This window comes from Mesoplodon mirus (assembly GCF_964341445.2).
Source record: "Mesoplodon mirus genome assembly, chromosome: 13".
Lineage (NCBI taxonomy): Eukaryota > Metazoa > Chordata > Mammalia > Artiodactyla > Ziphiidae > Mesoplodon > Mesoplodon mirus.
In genome coordinates, this window is record NC_138989.1 from 51,550,232 (window position 1) to 51,570,232 (window position 20,001).

The following is a 20,001-nucleotide window of genomic DNA, read 5'->3' on the forward strand; positions in this document are numbered from 1 at the left end:
AATTTACATATTTTCAAAAGTAAAGTTCAAATAAAGTGATATAGCCCTACCATGGTCTATAATGCTTTATCCCCTCCACCATATCTCTATCTATATATATTCATATATATTATATATAATAATTATATAGACATCTCAGTATATATAAATGCCTGGCTAACACTTGGGAGACCATGGGGAGCCAAATGGCCCCTTGGAGTCTGTAAGTTATGGGCAGTGTTCTCCTGTGGCTGTATGTGAGTGTAGAGGTTCCAGAAAGAGAAACATATACACGACCAAGAAGAATGGGCATAAATGGTAATCAGGCAGTGACGACAGTAACCAAGGGGAGAGGGGATAAGAAAGCAGAACCAAGAATGAGGTCATGAGAAAATGATGGCATCACAAAACTGAGTCTGACAGTCCTGGACAGATGGCGAGATGTTCCTTGTAAGCATCTCCTGACCCATCACAGTGAAAGCAGATTCCCAGGAATGTATAAGATGAAAGTATAGGCAATTCTCATGGAAAGATCAGATGATGCCTTCATTTCTGGCTCATCAGGAGCAAATTATATTATATTATGAGCAAAGACACTTGATTGAGCTTTGTGTTTTGGGAAGGGTAGCTTGGCATTTCAAAATGAGGCACAGAATTATAAATCAGTAGGTAAAAGGGAAAACAGGGAATTGCTGGGCAAAAAGCAATTGCTGTATTGATGGCTCTGCTATGAGGAGGGCCGTGGTTCAGAGGCTCTGCAGAGCCCCAGTCTGAGAGCTGTGCCACTATGAGGCCTCTTGCCTCCAACTTGAACACCTGGACCAGCCTGAGAATGCAGAAAAATTCAGCAATTTCAACTATTCGTTTCTGAGAAGAACATATTTTTAAAGTGTTTTATGATGCTGAAAAAGCTAGTCTTCTGATGGAAGCAAGTAGATCCAATTCCCTTGGGCATAAGCAGAAAATGTAAAACGTCCTGACTTTGTATATCCCAGTGTTGTAGGTATGCTCCCGCTCATAATGCAAAACGATTTTTATAAATGACCACAACAAAAATGTTGTCATCAGAAAACATTGCTGTCCTATGGCCACAGGTCTCAAATAGTGCAGGTGGTCCAACACTGGAATCCTGGTACTCCTTTTGCAAAGTGTTTGTTTAATTCAGTCATGTGAACTTTACTAGCAGAAATTATGACTGAATTATAGCATATTACATATTTGCAGTGAACTTTCAACCACAAACACATGTCTAAAAAATGTGCAGTCTACTGAACCGTAATCAACTATTCCCAACTATTTCTATCAATATCCAAACACCGAAAGTTTTGAAAAATTAGTATAGATATATAGAATTCAAAATTTAAGATATATATTTACTAACATTTTTTTCACCTGTGGTTTGAGAAAAGCTGACTGTTCTTCAGCTTTAGCTGGACCTTGGACAAGTTCAGGGTACCTGTGTTCCATAAACATAAAAGTCTGAGAACACTCACCTGAAGGATTTTAAAGTTGCATGTCTATTACAAAGAGAAGTGTAGGTAGAGAAAATTCACAATTTTGAGCACACTGTACATCTCTTTTCTTACAGAAGCATATTTCCCATCTTAGAGAAGAGATTTCACAAGGAAGTTGATCAGTCACAAAGGCACAGTTTTTGATGAATTAAAATAGCATTCATTTCTGAGTGTTTAATATGACTTGGGAACCCATGTTTTTGTGGTATTTTCTTCTTGCTGGTCTAGGGGCAGATGCTTTTATACCAGACTTGGACTGTCTTAACATACAGCTATTTATAAACATATTTTTTCTGGTCAGGGAGCAGATGAATGTACCAAAGGAAATGTTGCGTTAACTCCCTTTTCCTGGTAGAAGAGGGCAATCCTGTTATGATTTTTAAAGGCTAGTTAATCCAAAGGTAAGCTATATGTTACAAAATCCATTGATTTTTATTTAACTGAATGAGAAGTTAGGGCTAATTGACATTCGCTAGGCACATACAACCACAGATGGGGAGCTGACTTAACAAATGTCTCTGGACATTTCTGGAAGCATTCTACTGGGTATCTGTGATGTACGTAGCGGCACACAGTGTGGGAAGTCTGCCCTTCCACAACCACAGGACCTGGCAGGTGGAGGCACATCCAGGACAGTGAGAGATGACAACACAGCTGTGTGACAGGGTAGTATGACATAAGGGCCCCAGGTATGGATTCATGGGAGGTCAGAATCTGGAGGGTGATGGTCACAGGTCACTGTGGTGCCCCTGCAGTGGGGACGGGGGAACACCCTTAGATCCATCAGGAGGCTCAACCCCGGCTCTGGCCTCTGCTGTGCTCTGTTGCTGACGAGCTTTGCTGCTGCAGGAGCAGCGCTGTGTTTTCCTTCTCTCTGAGTACCTCGTGCTCTCTGGTTGTTTCCTTCTTCAGGATCCTCTAGTTCGTGGACTATGGGAATGGATGACTCGCCTAATGTCACGGATGATGCTGCTGATGAGATCATGGACCGCATCGTCAAGTCAGCCACCCAAGTGCCCAGTCAGCGAGTGGTGCCGCGGGAGAGGAAGCGCTCCCGGGCCAACCGGAAGTCTCGTAAGTGCCTTGGAGTTAGGATGTGGGACTCTGCCTGCAGGTACAAGCCCTCCAGTTCTGTATGACCCAGGAAGGGCAGGGACTCAGAGGTGGGCTCCGGTGAATTGTCAGTGGTGCCTGGAGGGCCCACCTGTGCCCATCGACAAAAGATTTCGTGCTGGACAGTCAGCATTGGCCACTGGGGAGGAGGGGTGCTGCAGCCAGCTGTCCAGTGTATTTGCTATTTCTGGTCAGGCCTCTCCCAATTCACACTTTGTCCCCAGGAAGGTGTGAAAGGCCCTTAGATGACTCTGGTGTGCAGGGGTGGGCACAGTGGGACCCATTGCCAAGTACTGTCCTGGATGCTTTGCTGAGGCTATATTATTGCCCCTCACCCAGCATCAGGAGCTACTTTCTGGGCTGGAGACTATTCCCCCAGGGGTTCACTGCTGCCCCCGAACATGCTGAAGGTGAAACCAGGAGTGGCAAGCAATTTTTGGTCCTTAGGATGCTTAAAATAGTTCATGTTAGCCTAGGTTGACTAGTTGTTTTTTTTTTCCTACCAAACAGAGGATTCAACTAAATCAAAGTGACTTATTTGCCCCTGTAGTCTCAACCTGTTACCCGACCCTATCCGCCGAATGACAGGTGTGGAGTTGCCTCTGTGGGCACCATGCTGACTCTCACAGGGATGGCTCACTGTAGAGAAGGTTATCTGAACCTTTGGCATCTGCCTTCATGGCCGTGGCCCTAGTGTGTTTCAGAAGAGAGCTCAGCCCCCAAGCTCTGGCCTCGTGCTGGTCACTCAAGGTCAATCCCTAGGACAGGGATTTATGATGTTTTATAAAAAGGAAGTCTGGCTGCCTCCTCATTTCCTGGCTCCCAAAAGTGAAGGGAGGGAGAGTGGCCATCAGGAGGCAGGAGTTCAGTAAGAACTCAAACTCAGAGCCCCCCAGGTGCTGCCAGCTTTGAGATTCGTACAAGAGGTGACTGAGTTTTGGGCTGCATATTTTGGACCCCTTGGTTCTGTTTGACCCGTTGAAATGCTTGTTTCCAGGGTAAAGAACACTAAACCAAATTGCTGCAGACTCTCGGACCCTGCTCCTTTCATATCATTGGCTTTAGATTCTGACAGGAATTGTTCCCCAGAAAAGAAAGTATCACTTGACACCTCCACCAGGGAGAAGCAGAGCTTCTCAAACCACAGAACTTGGGGGCCGGGGGATGTGATTCCAATTCAGTGAGATGGGTGGCTGAGAGTCTGCTTTCACCACACTCCTAGATGAGGTCCATCCTGCAGGTATACACTTTGAGTAACTTCTTGAACTGTGGCTCTCAACCATGGCTGCACATTAGAACTTTCTGCAGAGCTTTAAAAATTCCAGGTGTCTGGGCTGTACCCAAGCTGACCACCTGAGAACCTCTGCGGTTGGGCCCTGCCCAGGCCCCTTGGGTGATTAGTGGCCTTAGGAGAAGGACTCTTATTCCACTCTGTGTGCCCCCTGCCACATTCCCTCTGTTTTTTTAAATGGAAAACTATCATTCAGGGGCACTGGCTTTTTACATCTTCAGGAATATGTTTGTGGGCTCCAACATCAATATCTAAGACCTTTACATTTATTTTTTCCAACATTTCACTATTTCCTGGTGCTGCTGTGAGTTCTTTGCCATTCTCTTGGTGCTCCCATGTAAGAACTTGGCTAGGGACTTGCTATTTAAAGTTTTTCCTCAGACAGTATGGGCACCTCTTGGAGGCTGGTTAGAAATGCATATTCATGGGGACCTCTCCAGGGCAACTGATTCAGAATCTGCATTTAACAAGATCCCTGGGGGACCCCGTGCACGATAATGTGGAGGGGGTCAATGGGGTATGAGGCCAGGACTGGAATTGCAGGGTCCCCAGGTGTGCACATCTTGGGGGGCAAACTCATCTCCAAAGGGGTGAGGCTGACCCACACTCTCTCCACACTGCATGTTCCAGGCCAGGCCAGCAAAGCACTTGTCTTTTTGCCTGTCTGAAGCATGCGAAATAGTATTCCTTATGGTTTTAACTTACTTTTCCCTGCTAGTGTTCTAGGAAGGTCGAGCCTCTTGTGATTTTCATCTCTTCTTTTGTGTATGGCTTGTCCATACCATTTGCCTGTTTTTCTCTTGCTCTTTTTCATGAACAGATATCTCTTTCTTAAATAGTTTTTTAAATGAAACTTATGAGAGGCTTTTTCAGGTGTCTTAAGTAGATTATCTTCAGTATTTGCCCTTTATTGCCCTCCTCTTATTTACTTCAATAAACCAGTAACCAAGTGGCAGAAATTTTGCACCAGTTAACTCCTGGGCTTCCTGCAGTGGGCAATCTTAGAGCAAGAGTCTCCACTGGGAGGAGCTGGGAAAAGCATGTGGGGAATCAGACCACAGGAGAGGAGTTGAGAAAGGATGCCAGGTGAGGGAGTGCCCTCCAGAAGGTGGGCGGGGTTGGGTCAGGGACCTCAGAAAAGGAGATTGCCTGAGAGGGGCCTGGCTCAGGGTATGTTCTCCTCCTATAGGTTACATGTCTGTGTTGGCAAAGAGTGTTGGCCCTGCCCTCTGGTCTAGAGAGAACCAGATTCTTAGAGAGACACATAATGTCCCTGGGAACAATAACACAGTCATAATTAGTTTTCGTCTTCAATCTGGCCAGAGAGATATTTTGCCTGTTTTTGTGGTTGACATAAAATAATTTCCTGTGGTATCGTTTCCATTCCAATCTTATGCAGAACAGCCCTATATTCTTTTTATTTAGCCCAACACATTGTGTCCTGTGATGCAGTTACCACAACAAATACAACATTGCATGTCTGTCAATGTTTCTCTGTAGCAGGTTTAATTCATTAGTAACGGCACCATCCACAGAACTTTAAGATGGGGGAAGTTACTTCGATTTCTGTTATAAAGGGAAGTAAACTCTAGCTTTTCCTAAGAAGTTAAAGGAATGAGAAAAAACCAATTTGCAAAATCGATGTGAAGTGTCGGGCTGGGGCCTCACCCTGAAACGATGCTGCGTTTGATTTGATTGTGTAATGGTGGCCATGTGGCAAGTGGATAAATGAATAACCAGCATATTTGGGCTATACCTCATTTGGCTAAAGACAATAACAGTCTAGCTATTGTAGGAAACCAAACAGAATCCAGCTCATAACCTAGAGATTTATGACCTGCAAGCCCCTCAAGAATCTTCTGACATACTTAAACATCTGCTTTCATGTTTGGTGCTGGTGGCTAGGCCTACATCCACCAAATGTCCTGCTTAAAGCCTGACATATGCAGCCAGCTGGAGCTCACCGAGGGCACCATAATGGATTCGCAGGTTCTCAGGCTCTGCCCCTTGTGTTGTTTTCCCAGCTGGTGCCATTGGGGTCTCATTAAGTAAAATGTTCCGAATTGTCCAGTTGATTTCTAGCCTGTGAAATGTCAACACGATGCAGCTCATATGCTTCCCCAGATTCTAGCCACGGCTCTCAAATCGGCTGGTGGAGATGGCCGAGGAGAGCATTCTCCAGGCTCTTTGTTTTCTCCTTATTTTGGTTTCTCTTTTCATCATACTGGGGCAAGTCCTTTGTCCTGGGGCTACTTGTTCTCTTAGGCCTCCCGGATGTTGGTCTTCCCTAGAAAACCCTGAAGCTGACGGGCATCTGAGATCTCCTTCCCACTGTGATTCTGCAGGACGGGCCTGGGGCCTGGGGAAGAAAAGGACCCCTTGTGTTCTTTTCTGTGGGACCCAACTTCGGAAGAGGGTCTCTGCCCAGCTGGCTGTCTGCATGTAGCCATTACCCTGGACTATCACAGAGCAGAGCAGGGATTAGGGACTCATAGTTGGCCTTTTCCTCTTCCCTGATGAGAGAGGCTGAATGCCCCCTCTCCTGTTGAGTTTCTCTTCAAGGGGAGTCTGGGCCCCACCTGTGATGTGACCGTGCAGTTTTGGGTTCAGGGCTATATTTCTTTAAAAATGCAGTCACTTCGATGTGACCTACAAATAATCTAACAGTGTCTTAGGAACATAAGGTTGGTCACCCTTACAAGACCAGTTTCTCAATGGGAAGGGCCAGAAGTCTGATTCTCGGGGCTGCTAGGAAAGGAACACTGAACTCTGACTTGACTTCATGCTCTCATCTCACCCCATCTCTTATGAGCCTTCAGCATTCCTCTTGAAGGGCATGTGACAGATTCACGTTGATTCGATATAACTAAAATCTTATTTTACAGAATATTGAGGGGTGTTGCCATGCTATCTGTTAAGTAGGATTCCGTGGAGAAGGAGAATGAACGAATCTGAAATAAAATATTGAATCTGTTTTAGGGAAAATGGGAGATATGCCTCACAAAATATTAGATTGAGCCCTGGAACTGATCAGCACTCAGCTTAGTTTAGTTGTCTCTAATTTTCCAAAGTGGTATTTGAAAATGTTCAGGAATTTTCCCACTAATCCCATTAAGAAAAATTTCCCTGCATGTTATTTACATGGTTCTTCCCTACTTAACAATTTTATATTCTTTTATAGGGACAATGGAATGGGCCAGAGACTTTAAAACGGATGCTCTTAGAATACAGTAAAATAAGATGTTAGTGGAAAGGACCAAAGTTTCTCAATCAAGGTTTTGTCTTGTCAACATCATAACTATTTACTCAGCACCTAATTATTCTTTGAGCTCATTAAAGCTGGACTGATTCCTCCTCTAAAGACAGCTAAGGGCAGCCACCCATGTGTACAGGACACATGACAGGAAGATAAATAGAATAAGTCCAAGAGAGAATCAAAATCTTTCCCCTAAACCCAGGTGGAGAGTCACTGCATTTTAGAGAGCCAGCGTAAGGGTTTGTGCCTCTGGGGAGAAGCGCCACCCCCATCAGCGCCCGCTCCAGGCTTCGGGAGTACGGTGACCAGAGGGGATGGAGCTGACAGCTGCTCTAAGATTCACTGGGGCTGACTTTAAACCTATGGTGGGTGTCAAGCCCTTGTCACTAGAAAAGGAAGATGGGGAAGTAAGGAAGGCATTTGCAGCCCGGCTCTGCACTGGGAAGGTCTTGGAGGCAGGGCTGGATGGACACAGGAAAGGGACTGTGAAGGGGTTTGACGGCGGTGGGCTGGGAGGCATAATTAGACTCTGTGGACGGGGGAGAGAAATGAGGCCCGAATCCGAGCAGGGGCTATCAGAACAGACTCCAAGTCTCCTGGAGACAGGCCCTAAACAGGGGTGTATGGGGCTCGTACCCAAGCCCAAGCGGGTGGAAGCAGCCCCCTGCTCTAGAGCAGGGTCAGGCTGATAGCCAGGACTCTGAGGTGGAAAAAAGCTTAGGTAGAAGCCTTGGGGTTAGACAAGTGGTGCCGGAAGAGCTTGGAAGGGTCTCACTGCCCTGAATGGCTCTCTGGTTGTTGTATTTTTGGACATATCTCCCTTCCAAATTGGGAACTAGCACTTTGAAAAAGGAGGCTGGCTGTGTGTCGTCCTCCACAGTGTCTGTCTGTATGCCAGGTACCCTTTTGCCCCAGAGTGGAAGTTTAAGAGGAATCTGAGAATTTGTCTTTCCTGCATCAGAGCAAAGTACAGGGTTCTAGGAAAGGTGCTTTGGAAAGTGCCAAGCACCTTACTGGCAAGGGGTTACAGTAGTTCATTGCCTTTGCTGCCAAGTTCAGATGGAATCCAGTTCCATGCTTGGGAATTTGCACAGTCATACAGCCGAGGAGACTGTTCCCGTATAAATGGCTTGGCCTCACTGAGCCTCAGTTGTCTTCGATACAATGAGGGCGGTCGTGCCAGCCTCCCGGGATGGTTGTGAGGGTTAAGCGGGGCACCTAGGATGGGTTCTCAGCACCCTCCTTCCCTTCACACTGCTGTCCAAGGGTCCCAAACATGGTAGGAATGTGAAGCTGCCTGCAGGCGTTTAGGAGCTGCCAGGAAAGTCACCCACGAGCCTGTGCACAGAAACCACACCTGCCCCCTTATCACTTTGCTACCATCACCCACCTGGCTCCTCATCCACCACTGTCCACCTCACTTGGCCTGCTGTAATTTGTAGACCAGACCCACCTTCCCCTCTCTTTTTACCCCCAGGACACTGGTGCAGTGGCTTGCCCCTGTGCACGGAAGCCTGGATTGTTAGCATTGTACGTGTCTAGTATTGTTGTGACATCCCAGTAAGCACTAAAGAGCTAGACTTCATCTGGAAGGGGGGAAGGCAGTTCTGTCCCGCCCAGGACTTGCAATAACGCTGAGAACTCTGAGCTCAGAAAGCCATGGAGCGAACGGTTTTGTTTCTTTCCGCCCAGGCCAGGTCCCATCCTCTCCCGTCCTCCCCAACACCGTGACCCATAAGAAGAAGTCTGCTTTTGCATTCCAACTGATTGCTTTCTGTTCAGTGCTTACCTAGGAACCAAAGAGATTATTGAGGAGCACTGGATGTGAACATAGCCACAGATGTAGGGGGGAAGTGGGGTAGGGGCACTGCGCAGACAAGACCAGTGGCCAGACCAGTGGCTGTAGAAAGCGCCCGATACCATAAGTATTGCTGAGAGCCATCTCAGCATGAGTGAACTCAGTTTCAGGTTAAGCAGAATTCGGAGACTTCAGCCCTATCACCACAAAGGCCATGCCTTCATGCAGGGCCCCCTTTCCCCGCATCTCACTCAGATGGCAGTGTTCTAAGTCAGGGATCTGAATCTCCTGGGGAGGTTAGAATGCACTGTCGGGGCCTCTCCCAGAGATCTTGATTCTTTGTGCCCAGGCTGAGTCTAAGAAGTTGAGTTTAAATCAACCAGCTCTGGGAACCTTGGCTTCTTGTCATTGTTATTCCACGTTTTATTTTTTTAGCTTTTGATTTTGAAAGAATTTTAGACTTAACAAAAACGTCACAAAAATAGCACAGAGAGTTGCCTTATATCTTTCACCCAGCTTCCCGTCATGTTAACAGCCTGCACACTGTAGGACAATGCATCAAAAAATTAACTCAGCTGCAGGCTTGACTCAGATTTCAGCATTTTCCCCCTAATGCCCTCTTTCTGTTCCATGATCCCACCCAGGGTCCCACGTTGCATTGTCGTCATGTCTCCTTAGTCTCCTCTGATCTGTGGAGGACATTTCATGACCTTGACACTTTTGAAAAGTACCAGTCAGTTAGTTATTTTGTAGAATGCTGTCAACTTGGGAAACCTCTTCTTTTAATGGATGGGATTTTATGATGGAGGGTGGAAGTAAGAAAAATAACCCAAATGGTTAAATAATTGACGTTGACCAAAAAAACCCAAACCCATGAAAATCCCACAGAATATCTAACATCGAATCACTAAGAATGATACACCTTAAAATGATTCCCAGTATTTAAGTCCGAAGAGGCAGGACTGGGCCTGCCATTTTTCTCCAGTCGCAAACAGGTCCCTCTAGGAGCAAGGGCTGCACACATGGACAAGCAGCATTTGAATACCAGCGGGGCCAGTTACCTCCCAATCCCAAGAAACAAACATGTAAGATATCTTCAAGTTCTGATATGAGCCCCTGTCATCCTAGACACAGCGCTCTTAGTATACTCGATAGAACAATTTTTAGGATCTTCGGGATTACAAAAAAACCAAAACAAAACACACACACACAACTTATTTCCAAATTGCTTGACATTATGTGCAAAAAATGAAAAAAAAAAAAAAAAAACCTGTCAGTGGTCCAAAGGTGAAAGAGCACACATGTGGGTTTCTGTCACATGGAAGTAAAACTCGGTCCATTTGCCATCAACATGAAAGACTGTCAGAACATGTGCTGCCAGGCGCGTCAGGGCACAGTTGTTTCCAGGGTGGGCTCTGATTCAAACATCCTGGCCCAAATCCTTCTCTTCCCCTTACTGTGTACATAGGGTCCAGAGACTCGATCTCTCTATGCCGCTGCTGCTTGTTCCCTGGGGAGCTGATCACAGTCCCCATCTCATAGGGTTTCCACAAATATGGGGTGAAATGATCCATGGTAGCGCTCAGGAAATGGCAGCCACCACTGCCGTTATTCTCAGATTCACATCAGCAAAGAGTTGCCTGGGAGCACTTTGTAGGATCAAAACATTTTTTTTCAATTCAGGGGAGGGGGGAAAGTAAGAGAAAACGCACTTATGATTTTTCCATGAGCCCCAGACCCCCCTGTGCTGCATGTTGACAGCAGAGGCACCTCTGTGTCAGACCCCGCTGCTGACATTGTGAGAGCTGTCCCAAGCCCCTGGGGCATCTAGTGGCTGCTGGTGCCAGCAAAGTGACCCATGCCATCTATGGAAGGAGTGTGAGGCAGACAGGGATAAACATTTCCAGGGCCTGTTCTCTGTTAAGCAGCTGCGGGGAGGGGAGGCTGTCACATGTGACAGGCTGGCGAGCAGCTCTGCTGCAGCCGGGGCATTCAGGTGGGAAGCAGGAAAGGGGAGCAGTAGAGAGGGGCCCGGAGGGATGTTATCTTATCAGATGTCAGCCAGCCCTCCCCCCTGCACCCCTCCCCCCGCCCCCACCACCCGCCAGCATTTGAGAAGTGCTAGTTGAGAATTCCCTATTTGATGGAAGGCTTGTTTCTGTTGTGCAAGTTCCATATCCTGCCAGCTCCTGCGTGTTGGTCCTCTCATTCTCATATGTCCTCAGCCCTTTATTGCTTTCTGGAAACTTTCTGCCTGAGAGCCAACTCCTGTGCGGACAGGGTCTGCTGCCCTGCGCCCTTCCCCTCACTCTGTGTTCCTGTCAGCTCCCGGCCTCCTTGGTGGGACACTTGGCTCAAGGTGGAGGCTCACGTAATACCTGTTGAATGAATGAGTTAACTGACGAGCAGGTAGATGGACAGACAGACACCGTAACAGGCCCTTTCCAGGCAGGACTTGAATCAGGGTACAAAGCTGATTTCAACTGATTACCTTCATTTCACACCTTCTTTCAAGAGTCTTTAACAAAGGAAGGGTTCAAATTCTTAAGGTCCTTTTCAGGATTAATGTATTTCTGGGAGAATTTATCTGAATTGTCATGAAGGCCCACAGAAAGTAGGACTCCATAAATGGGGCCGGTTTTTCTATGAATACCTGCCTTTCAGGGACACATCTGGCAAGTGAAGGGACCTTCACTTATACTGGCTTTTCCCCACAGCAGAGAAAAGCCCAGGCTGGAGGGCGCAGGAGGGTCCTCAGGGGTCTCGTGCATCAAAGCTGCGAGTAGACCATGAGGCTGAGGACAGCAAGGCTGGTGCAGCACCATTAAGCTTTGTTCTGTTCTCTGAGCTGGTCCCACATAGGCTGGCCCGATGCCCATATCTATTAGCGATTATTGCCTGTTCCGTAAGGTGCCAGGGTCCTTACTCAAGTATTTATGTGAACTGAACCCTATAGTTCTAGGGCTAAAGCAAACATGTGAACAGAACTGTAAGAGGCATCTGTCAATGCCACCAGTTCGTGGAGTCTTCTGTGGTCATTTGGCCACGTGTGTATACCTGAAGGCACAAAGCTGTGGTTCCCAGCCCATGCCACCTCCTGCTGCTAAGGAAACGTAAGATGCCCTCCTAGTGCAACATGGACTTATTCAGGCAGAATTTTGCATCTTGGATAAGAGGTCTCAGCAGTCCTTGTCAAGGATGAGAAATATTTCATCTTGTTTTCTGCCATTAAAATTATTATCTTTCTTTAACAAACACTTGAAGGAGTGTTTAAAGAACATAAAGGGTATTACAAACTAGTGTTTTTATTGCTGCCCCATAGAACGAATTCCATTACTCAGTTAAATGCAATCTGCCTCCAGCCAAGGCTCTGGAGCCAAACATTTTGTCTGGATGAGTTAAATACTCAGTCTGGAGCCCAAGGGGTCCGGGGTTGCAGGAGGGTTAGCCAGTGTAGGAGCAGCTGCGGACGGGTGGCTCTAGGGCCCTGAGCTGGGCTTGAAAATACAGCAGCATGCGGTGGCATGATCTGAGGGTACCCCTCGCCACAGAGCTTTGTGCGTCTATAAACCCATGCTTAATGTCTGTGAATCTTCACTAAGTGTGTCCATTCTTTGAGTCACAGTGCTGAGCACACAATAGGCTCTCCATGTAGTATTTGTTGACTGACGGACTGATGGATTGGGTGTTGGCCCCTGTTCAGAGTGCTGATTCCTGGGAAAGAAGAAAGTATTTATTAGTAGATATTAGCCTCTGTTTGTTCTACCAGAGACCTAGCTCTTTCAGATTCTTTGTCCATGGGCTAAGTGGGCTTTTGCCCAGGGGAGGCATGGATTTGGGTGTTGCTGCAGACACACGAGGTGGGACCCTCACCTCTGGGGAGGCCTCAGAGGGCACAGGACCCCTTGTCATAGAGGGGGCATGGGGAATTAGGTCTGGCAAGGAAGGTGGGAAAACACTAAGGGTGAGCTTGACTTTCTCCACGTTCTAATCAAGGGCCTTCCCTGCGGATCTCAGGGACTCCAGCTGACTGAGGATGTACTGTAGATGGTAGATCTGTAACACATCTCTTCTGAAAATAGAATACCCAGAACTCTGTATGACTTCCATACATAGTAGGCCAAATACAATTTATCAACTAAGGAAAATGTAATTAGGAACCTTTCAAATGAAAGGACCAGTCTTGGAAGGGGCAGCTGCCTCATCATGCAGCCTTATTCAGCCTTTATTTTGACATCGAAATTGATCAACACTAAACAATGGAAAACCCATAATGTCAGGCTAAACATAAGCCAATTCTAAGTCAGTTAAATATGAGTGTGCCTCCAGCTGCCAGTTGTAAACCTCAGAGCGGGGAGGTCATTGGTCCTTCTTGAGCCTGTGTGTTTCGCAGAGAACATCCACCAAATCCACTCAGAAGTTTGGCAGTTTGCTCCTTGGCATCCAGTCTACAAGGAGTCACTGGTTATTCTCTGTAGAGGCCCTTTGATGAGTTAAGACTAAGACCCTGATGCTCGTGGAGAACTCATCCTGACAGCTACCCCTTGCGCCGGGTTCCGTTAATGCCTTGCTGTGGGGCCTCTACAGAGGTATGTCCCTGCAGATTTGCGGGATTATTTTACCTAATTTGCATCACTGGAATTTGCATTTTCCTATGCTCAGTAATTCCTTTTCCAGCTCTGATCCGCTCCTTATGCTGGGAAAGGCTGAGCTCTCAACATGCCACCTGCATTTTGTAGCTTGCACCGTTTCTCAGACACCTCATGAGGGTGGGCCTCTCCTCCCTCCTTACAAGGTCCCCTATCTACCTGACTTTCCAGGTCAGTGCCTGTGTCATCTTCAGGTCAGTCCCTGGCAGCCCCTAGATTGTCCCTGCCCTGGTGGCCAGCCAGCCAGGGCACTTCAGCAGGAGTAGGACGGGGCCAAGTGTCCGTGAGCACTGTGACTCCTCTGGGAGTCCTCGGGGGAAGGAGGCCTGTGGCCTGACTGCCACGTGCCTGGTTGCTAACACCGCCTTCTCTTCTCGTCCCTTCGCCTCTGGTCTGCCGGCGCCGCTGCAGTGCGGAGGACCCTGAAGAGTGGCCTGACTCCGGAAGAAGCCAGGGCCCTGGGCCTGGTGGGCACCTCAGAGCTGCAGCTGTGACCCCCTGGTGCCCTAAGGTGTGTGCCCGTGCAGAGTGCAAGCTCCTGCTGGAAGGAACCCCTCCGGTGGGAGGTGAGGAGACTCTGACACCCAAAGGTTCTGAAAGGGGTGCCCATGCCTAGGTGTCACCGAGTGACTTGCGTAACCCGCTGTGCACTGACATGGATCTTGGAGTCCCCTTCACAGACTTTCTTCATGTCAGCTGTGTTTCTCTTGTTTCCTTGACACCTGGCTTAGTAGTTCCAAAGTGTGACACCTTTTCTGTGCAAGGAACAGCCCTTTTATGGAGCAAATCACTTCTGTCACAGTTACTATGGTCATGAGGCAGTTTGATTAGGTTCACAGACTGGGTCTCTCCATAACACCAAAATATCCAGATGTAAACTCCAAAATTGTACACAAAAGAAAGCACAGATTGTTTACCAGTTGTGGATTTTAGATGTACTAAATGTTTATACAAATTCAGAAATGTACACCATGTTTCAAATACTAAATAAATAGAGTTTAATGCCATAATGGAAATTTTCATTCTCCTGGTGCAGGACTTTAAACAGCTCCATAGGCTTGCCCCCTTCTGAATCAGCAAAACCTTCTCTAGGGTTCATCAGAAGGACCCTGGCTCGGAATGGCCTCCAGGCCCTTTGGGTTTCCTTTTTTTGTTGTTGTTAATTGAGTGAGAGACACTGACATGTGCTCTTTGTAACTCCAGATTAATTAGGCATCAATCTTTGTGGCAGTACAAGTTAGCAATAACCTCACGTGTATCGCCTTACCCGTGTGCTTTGTTTTAAAAATCTGAACTATTCTGCAACTCATTCACTTGCTTGTTATGTAAAAATTCATTTTCTCAAAAAAATTTACTAAGTCACCAAAACAAAATGAAAATTTAAAGCTTCGCCTGCAGAGAACTTCAGAAGTGTTGTCCTTGGCACTCAAGTGCAGGTCATCAGCAGCTCAGGTGTCCAGAGGGGAAGGTGCTGTGAGGAGCTCTCAGCAACCGCAGAGCCATGCTGAGGGGCCTGATGCCCAGGTGGTGGCCAAGCCCTCCACAGGGACCCTCAGCCCAGGGTCACATGGCTCCCTGTGAAGAAACTCTGCCTCTGAAAATAGGGGAGGGTCAACAATTGCAGCAGGTATTCAATGGGGGCAGTGCCAAAAGATCATCAGGTCACCAATTCTATCTGTGCCTTTTTAAAAAATAATTAATTAATTTTTTGGCTGCATTGGGTCTTCATTGCTGCGCGCAGGCTTTCTCTAGTTGCAGCGAGTGGGGGCTGCTATTCGTTGCGGTGCGCGGGCTTCTCATTGCGGTGGCCTCTCTTGTTGTGGAGCATGGGCCCTAGGCATGCGGACTTCAGTAGTTGTGGCACTCAGGCTCAGTAGTTGTGGCTCGTGGGCTCTAGGACGCAGGCTCAGTAGTTGTGGCGCACAGGCTTAGTTGCTCCGTGGCATGTGGGATCTTCCCGGACCAGGGTTCGAACCTGTGTGCCCTGCATTGGCAGGCAGATTCTTAACCACCGTGCCACCAGGGAAGTCCCCTGTGCCTCACTTTCAAAACCTCTGTGACTGTGCATTCCTGAATCTGGGCAGATGGGATTTAGAGACAGGATGCTGTCCTGTAGTCTAAAGAGCTGAAGATAATATATTCACCCCACAGGCTTCTGTGACTTCCCCCCCACCCCAACTTCTGCATCTCCACTATCGGGGAGACAGGGAGCTCTTTCAAGCGGGCATTTGTCAAATAATACATGATGCATGTGAGCCCCCAAGAGAATCTGGAACCTACAAGAGTTAGGTCTGTATATTCCAGACAATTGAGTTTATTTAATCACTTTATTGAAAAGGGTGCATAGGGTATCAATGTTTATTTCCTTATGGTTCTAAATAACGTATAATATTCTGCATGTGGTTTAGTGGTTTGTGAGAGCCTCGGCACTGAATATGAACATGGAATATATGTATTACTGGGGATTGTGATGGGCAAACAGAAGGAAGACGCATTTTTTTTTCACCATTTAGTGAACAAATACTTTGATGCCCTTCCGGGGGCCCCTGGTGTTCTGCTGAGAGTTACTGCTTTAGAATAAAAGGTCACATTTGGAAGGAAGTGACTGAATAAATCTAATGTTAATTTTATTTTAGGGATTAAAAATTATCAGAGGGAGCAAGCTAGGTCAACTAATTTCTTGGTTACAGCTAGGTAAAGTGGGTCTCTTTTTTTGGGAATTAGTTTAGTAGTTTTTAGTGAATCTGAAGGATTTTTTTTCTATTGCTCACTTCCTCTCTCCTTGTCACCACTCATTCTGGCTGCCTCTATTAGTGTTTTTAATTCAAGGAGTTAAATTTCTCTAAAAGACTTTTGAGAAGCATTAAAGTGAATGATACTTCACACTTGTGAGATGCTGTTGCTAATTGTGCTGGTCACCACCATACATATTCTTGTGTCTATTTCTTAATCTGGGTTGAAATTACAAAACTGCTGGTAAAGAAAGGCAAATACTTTAAAGATGCCTGGGTTTTGGTTTCTTTGGAGTCTTAAGGTTTTTTCTTTCTATTTAAAAAATAACTTACTGAGGGATTTGGGGATGGAGGGGAGGGTGCACAAAGATATACCATGCTTATGGATTGGAAGAATACTGTTAAAACAACTATACAACTCACAGCAATCTACAGATTCATTGCAATCCCTATCAAAATACGAATGGCATTTTTCACAGCAGTAAAACAAATAATTCTAAAATTTGTATGGAAACACAAAAGACACTGGATAGCTAAAACAATCATGAGAAAGAAGAACAAAGTTGGAAATATCACACTCCGTGATTTCAAACTATACTGCAAAGCTACAGTCATCAAAATAGTATGGTACTGGCATAAAAACAGACACGTAGACCAATGGAACAGAAAAGAGAGCCCAGAAATGCCACACTTATATTGTCATAATTAATCTACAACAAAGGAGGCATGAATATACACTGGGGAAAATATAGCATTTTAAATCAATAGTGTTGCGAAAATTGGAGAGCTACATGCAAAAGAATCAACCTGGACAACTCTCTCACACCATGTAGAAAAATAAATTCAAAATGGATTAAAGATTTAAATGTAAGGCCTGAAACCATAAAACTTCTAGAAGAAAACATAGGCAGTATGCTCTTTGACATTTTTTTTTTTTTTTTTTTTTTTTGCTCAGGCAAGGGAAACAGAATAAACAAATGGGACTACATCAAACTAAAAAACTTTTGCACAGGGAGAGAAACTATGAACAAAATGAAAAGGACACCTACTGAGTGTGGGAAGACATTTGCAAACAATATACCTGATAAGGGGTTAATATCCAAAATATCCAAAGAACTCCTGCAACTCAACATAAAAAAAAAACGGATTAAAAAATGAGCAGAGGGGACCTCCATGGTGGTCCAGTGGTTAGGACTCCATGCTTTCAATGCAGGGGGCACAGGTTCGATCCCTGGTTGGGGAGCTAAGATCCCACAAGCTTCATGGCATGGCCAAAAATAAATAAATAACAATTTTTAAAAATGGGCAGAGGACCTGAATAGACATTTTTCCAAAGAAGACATACAAATGGTCAATAGGCACCTGAAAAGATGCTCAACATCACTAATCATCAGACAAGTGCAAATCAAAACTACAATGAGATATCATCTCATACCTGTCAGGATGACTATTATAAAAAAAACAACAAATAAGTATTGGGGAGAATGTGGAGAAAAGGGAAACCTTGTTGCTGGGAATGTAAATTGATGTAGCCACTGTGGAAAACAGTATATAAAGTCCTCAAAAAATCAGAAATAGAACTACCATATGATCTAGCAACTCCACTTCTGGGTATTTATCTGAAGAAAACAAAAACACTAATTAGAAAAGATATATACACCCCTATGTTTATTGCAGCATTACTTACGATAGCTAAAAATATAGAAGCAACCTAAGTTCCCATCGATAGATGAATGAATAAAGAAGATGTGGTGTGTATATATATATATATATATATATATATATATTCACACACACACAATAGAATGTTACTCAGCCATAAAAAAAAGAATGAAATCTTGCCAATTGTGACAACATGGATGGACTTAGAGGGTATTACGCTAAGTGAAATAAGTTAGACAGAGAATGACAAATACCATATGATTTTATTTTAATGTGAAATCTATACATGAAAAAAAATGAACAAACAAAACAGAAACAGACTCATAGATACAGAGAACAAACAGGTGTTTGCCAGAGGGGAAGGAGTTTGGGGAAGGAGAGAAATAAGTGAGGGAAATTAAGAGGTATAAACTTCCAGTTATAAAATAAATGAGTCACAGGTATGAAATATACAGTGTGGGGAATATAGTCAATAATTACATAGTATTTTTGTATGGTGACAGTTGGTAACTAGACTTGTGATCATTTTGAAAGTACAGAAATATTGAATCACTATGTTGTACACTAGGAAATAACTATCATGGTGTTATAGGCCAATTATACTTCAAAACAAACTCTTAGAAAGAGATCAGATTTGTGGTTACCAGAGGCAGCAGGTGGGGGGAGGAGGAATTGGATGAAGGCAGTCAAAAGGTATAAACTTCCAGATAAGGTAAATAAGTACTAGGGATGTAACGTACATGATGAATATAATTAACACTGCTGTATATTATATATGAAGTTGTTAAGAGAGTAAATCCTACAAATTCTTATCACAAGAAAAAATACTTTTTTTTCTGTTTCTTTAATTTTGCATCTATATGAGAAGATGGATGTTCACTAAATTTATTGTGTAATCATTTCATTATGTATGTAAGTCAAATCATTAGGCTGTATACCTTAAACATATACAGGGCTGTATGTCAATTATATCTAAATAAAACTGGAAGAAAATAAAGATATTCCACAAAGGATCGGCACAGCACATTAAAGATATGGCATTAAATCCACCACAAGGTAAGTAGGACACCTTCTGTTCCTCTGTGTCAGCGGCAGGCTTTCTTGGACTGCGATAGGTCACTGCAGTACTTGGACTATTCAGTTGGCCTAGCTAAGCAGAGGCCTTGGCTATTGCTCTTTCAGAAAATAAACCAGAAGGCTCATTTTCCTTCAGAAAGACCCTGGATAGAAATGCTTTTAACCCTGCACTGCTTTCTGGGAGGGGGTTCCACAGGGTGACAGCCAGATGCTTCTGAGCACAGCAGTGGGCTAGGAAACAGAAGCAATCACCCCTTCCAATAAACATTTGAATTGAGTACCCAATGGAAAAATTATATTTTTGTAAACCCCAAGTTTCAAATAAGAATCTAAAATGTAGCTATACAGAAAGAGTTGGATGCCCGGGGAAGCTTTTGTAGCTGTTCTATCCAGCCTCAGAAAAAAATGGTGTCCTTGATGGTATGCTGATTAGGTCATTTTGACTGGAGCTCAGCACACAGCAGCTGGTGGTAGACCTGGCTACAGATTTAGAGGAATTCAATCAACATCAGAGCGCTTCTTGGCTCAGAAGATTAGGCATAAGATTGGAAGTGACAAGGGAATAAAGGAGTCCATTCCCAGTGTAAACCATCCTCAGATATGCAGTCTCAATGGAAGAAAATGGGCTCTAATCTAGCAGCCCGTCAGTAGGTGGTATGAAAAAAAACTTGTCTATCTATGGAAGAACTTGTCCTGAAATTTGTAAAGGTTGAAGTTTAAACAACTTCCTAAGTCAACATCTGTAAATGGAAGTTCACCTTTGGGTTAAATTAAACTTTATAATCTTGTGTTTACAGAATAATGTTGTAAGACTAATTTTTATTTATTTTATTTATTTACTTTTTTTGTGATACGCGGGCCTCTCACTGCTGTGGCCTCTCCCGTTATGGAGCACAGGCTCCGGACGCGCAGGCTCAGCGGCCATGGCTC

General features: G+C 45.1%; 1 protein-coding gene across 6 annotated transcripts in view; it reads left to right on the top strand.

Annotated features, from left to right (window-relative positions):
• FHOD3 (formin homology 2 domain containing 3) overlaps window positions 1-14,622 on the top strand; it is a 495,977-nt gene extending 481,355 nt beyond the window's left edge. For 4 of the 6 annotated variants that reach the window (XM_082640045.1, XM_082640046.1, XM_082640047.1 and 1 more), the window contains 2 exons: window positions 2,406-2,567; window positions 14,012-14,622. In XM_082640045.1, the coding sequence (XP_082496171.1) occupies window positions 2,406-2,567; window positions 14,012-14,094 (245 nt within the window). In that variant the 3' untranslated portion in view covers window positions 14,095-14,622. The remainder of the gene's footprint in view (window positions 1-2,405; window positions 2,568-14,011) is intronic. The other 2 variants (XM_082640049.1, XM_082640050.1) reach the window with 1 other exon arrangement.
• Window positions 14,623-20,001: the final 5,379 nt, after the last annotated feature.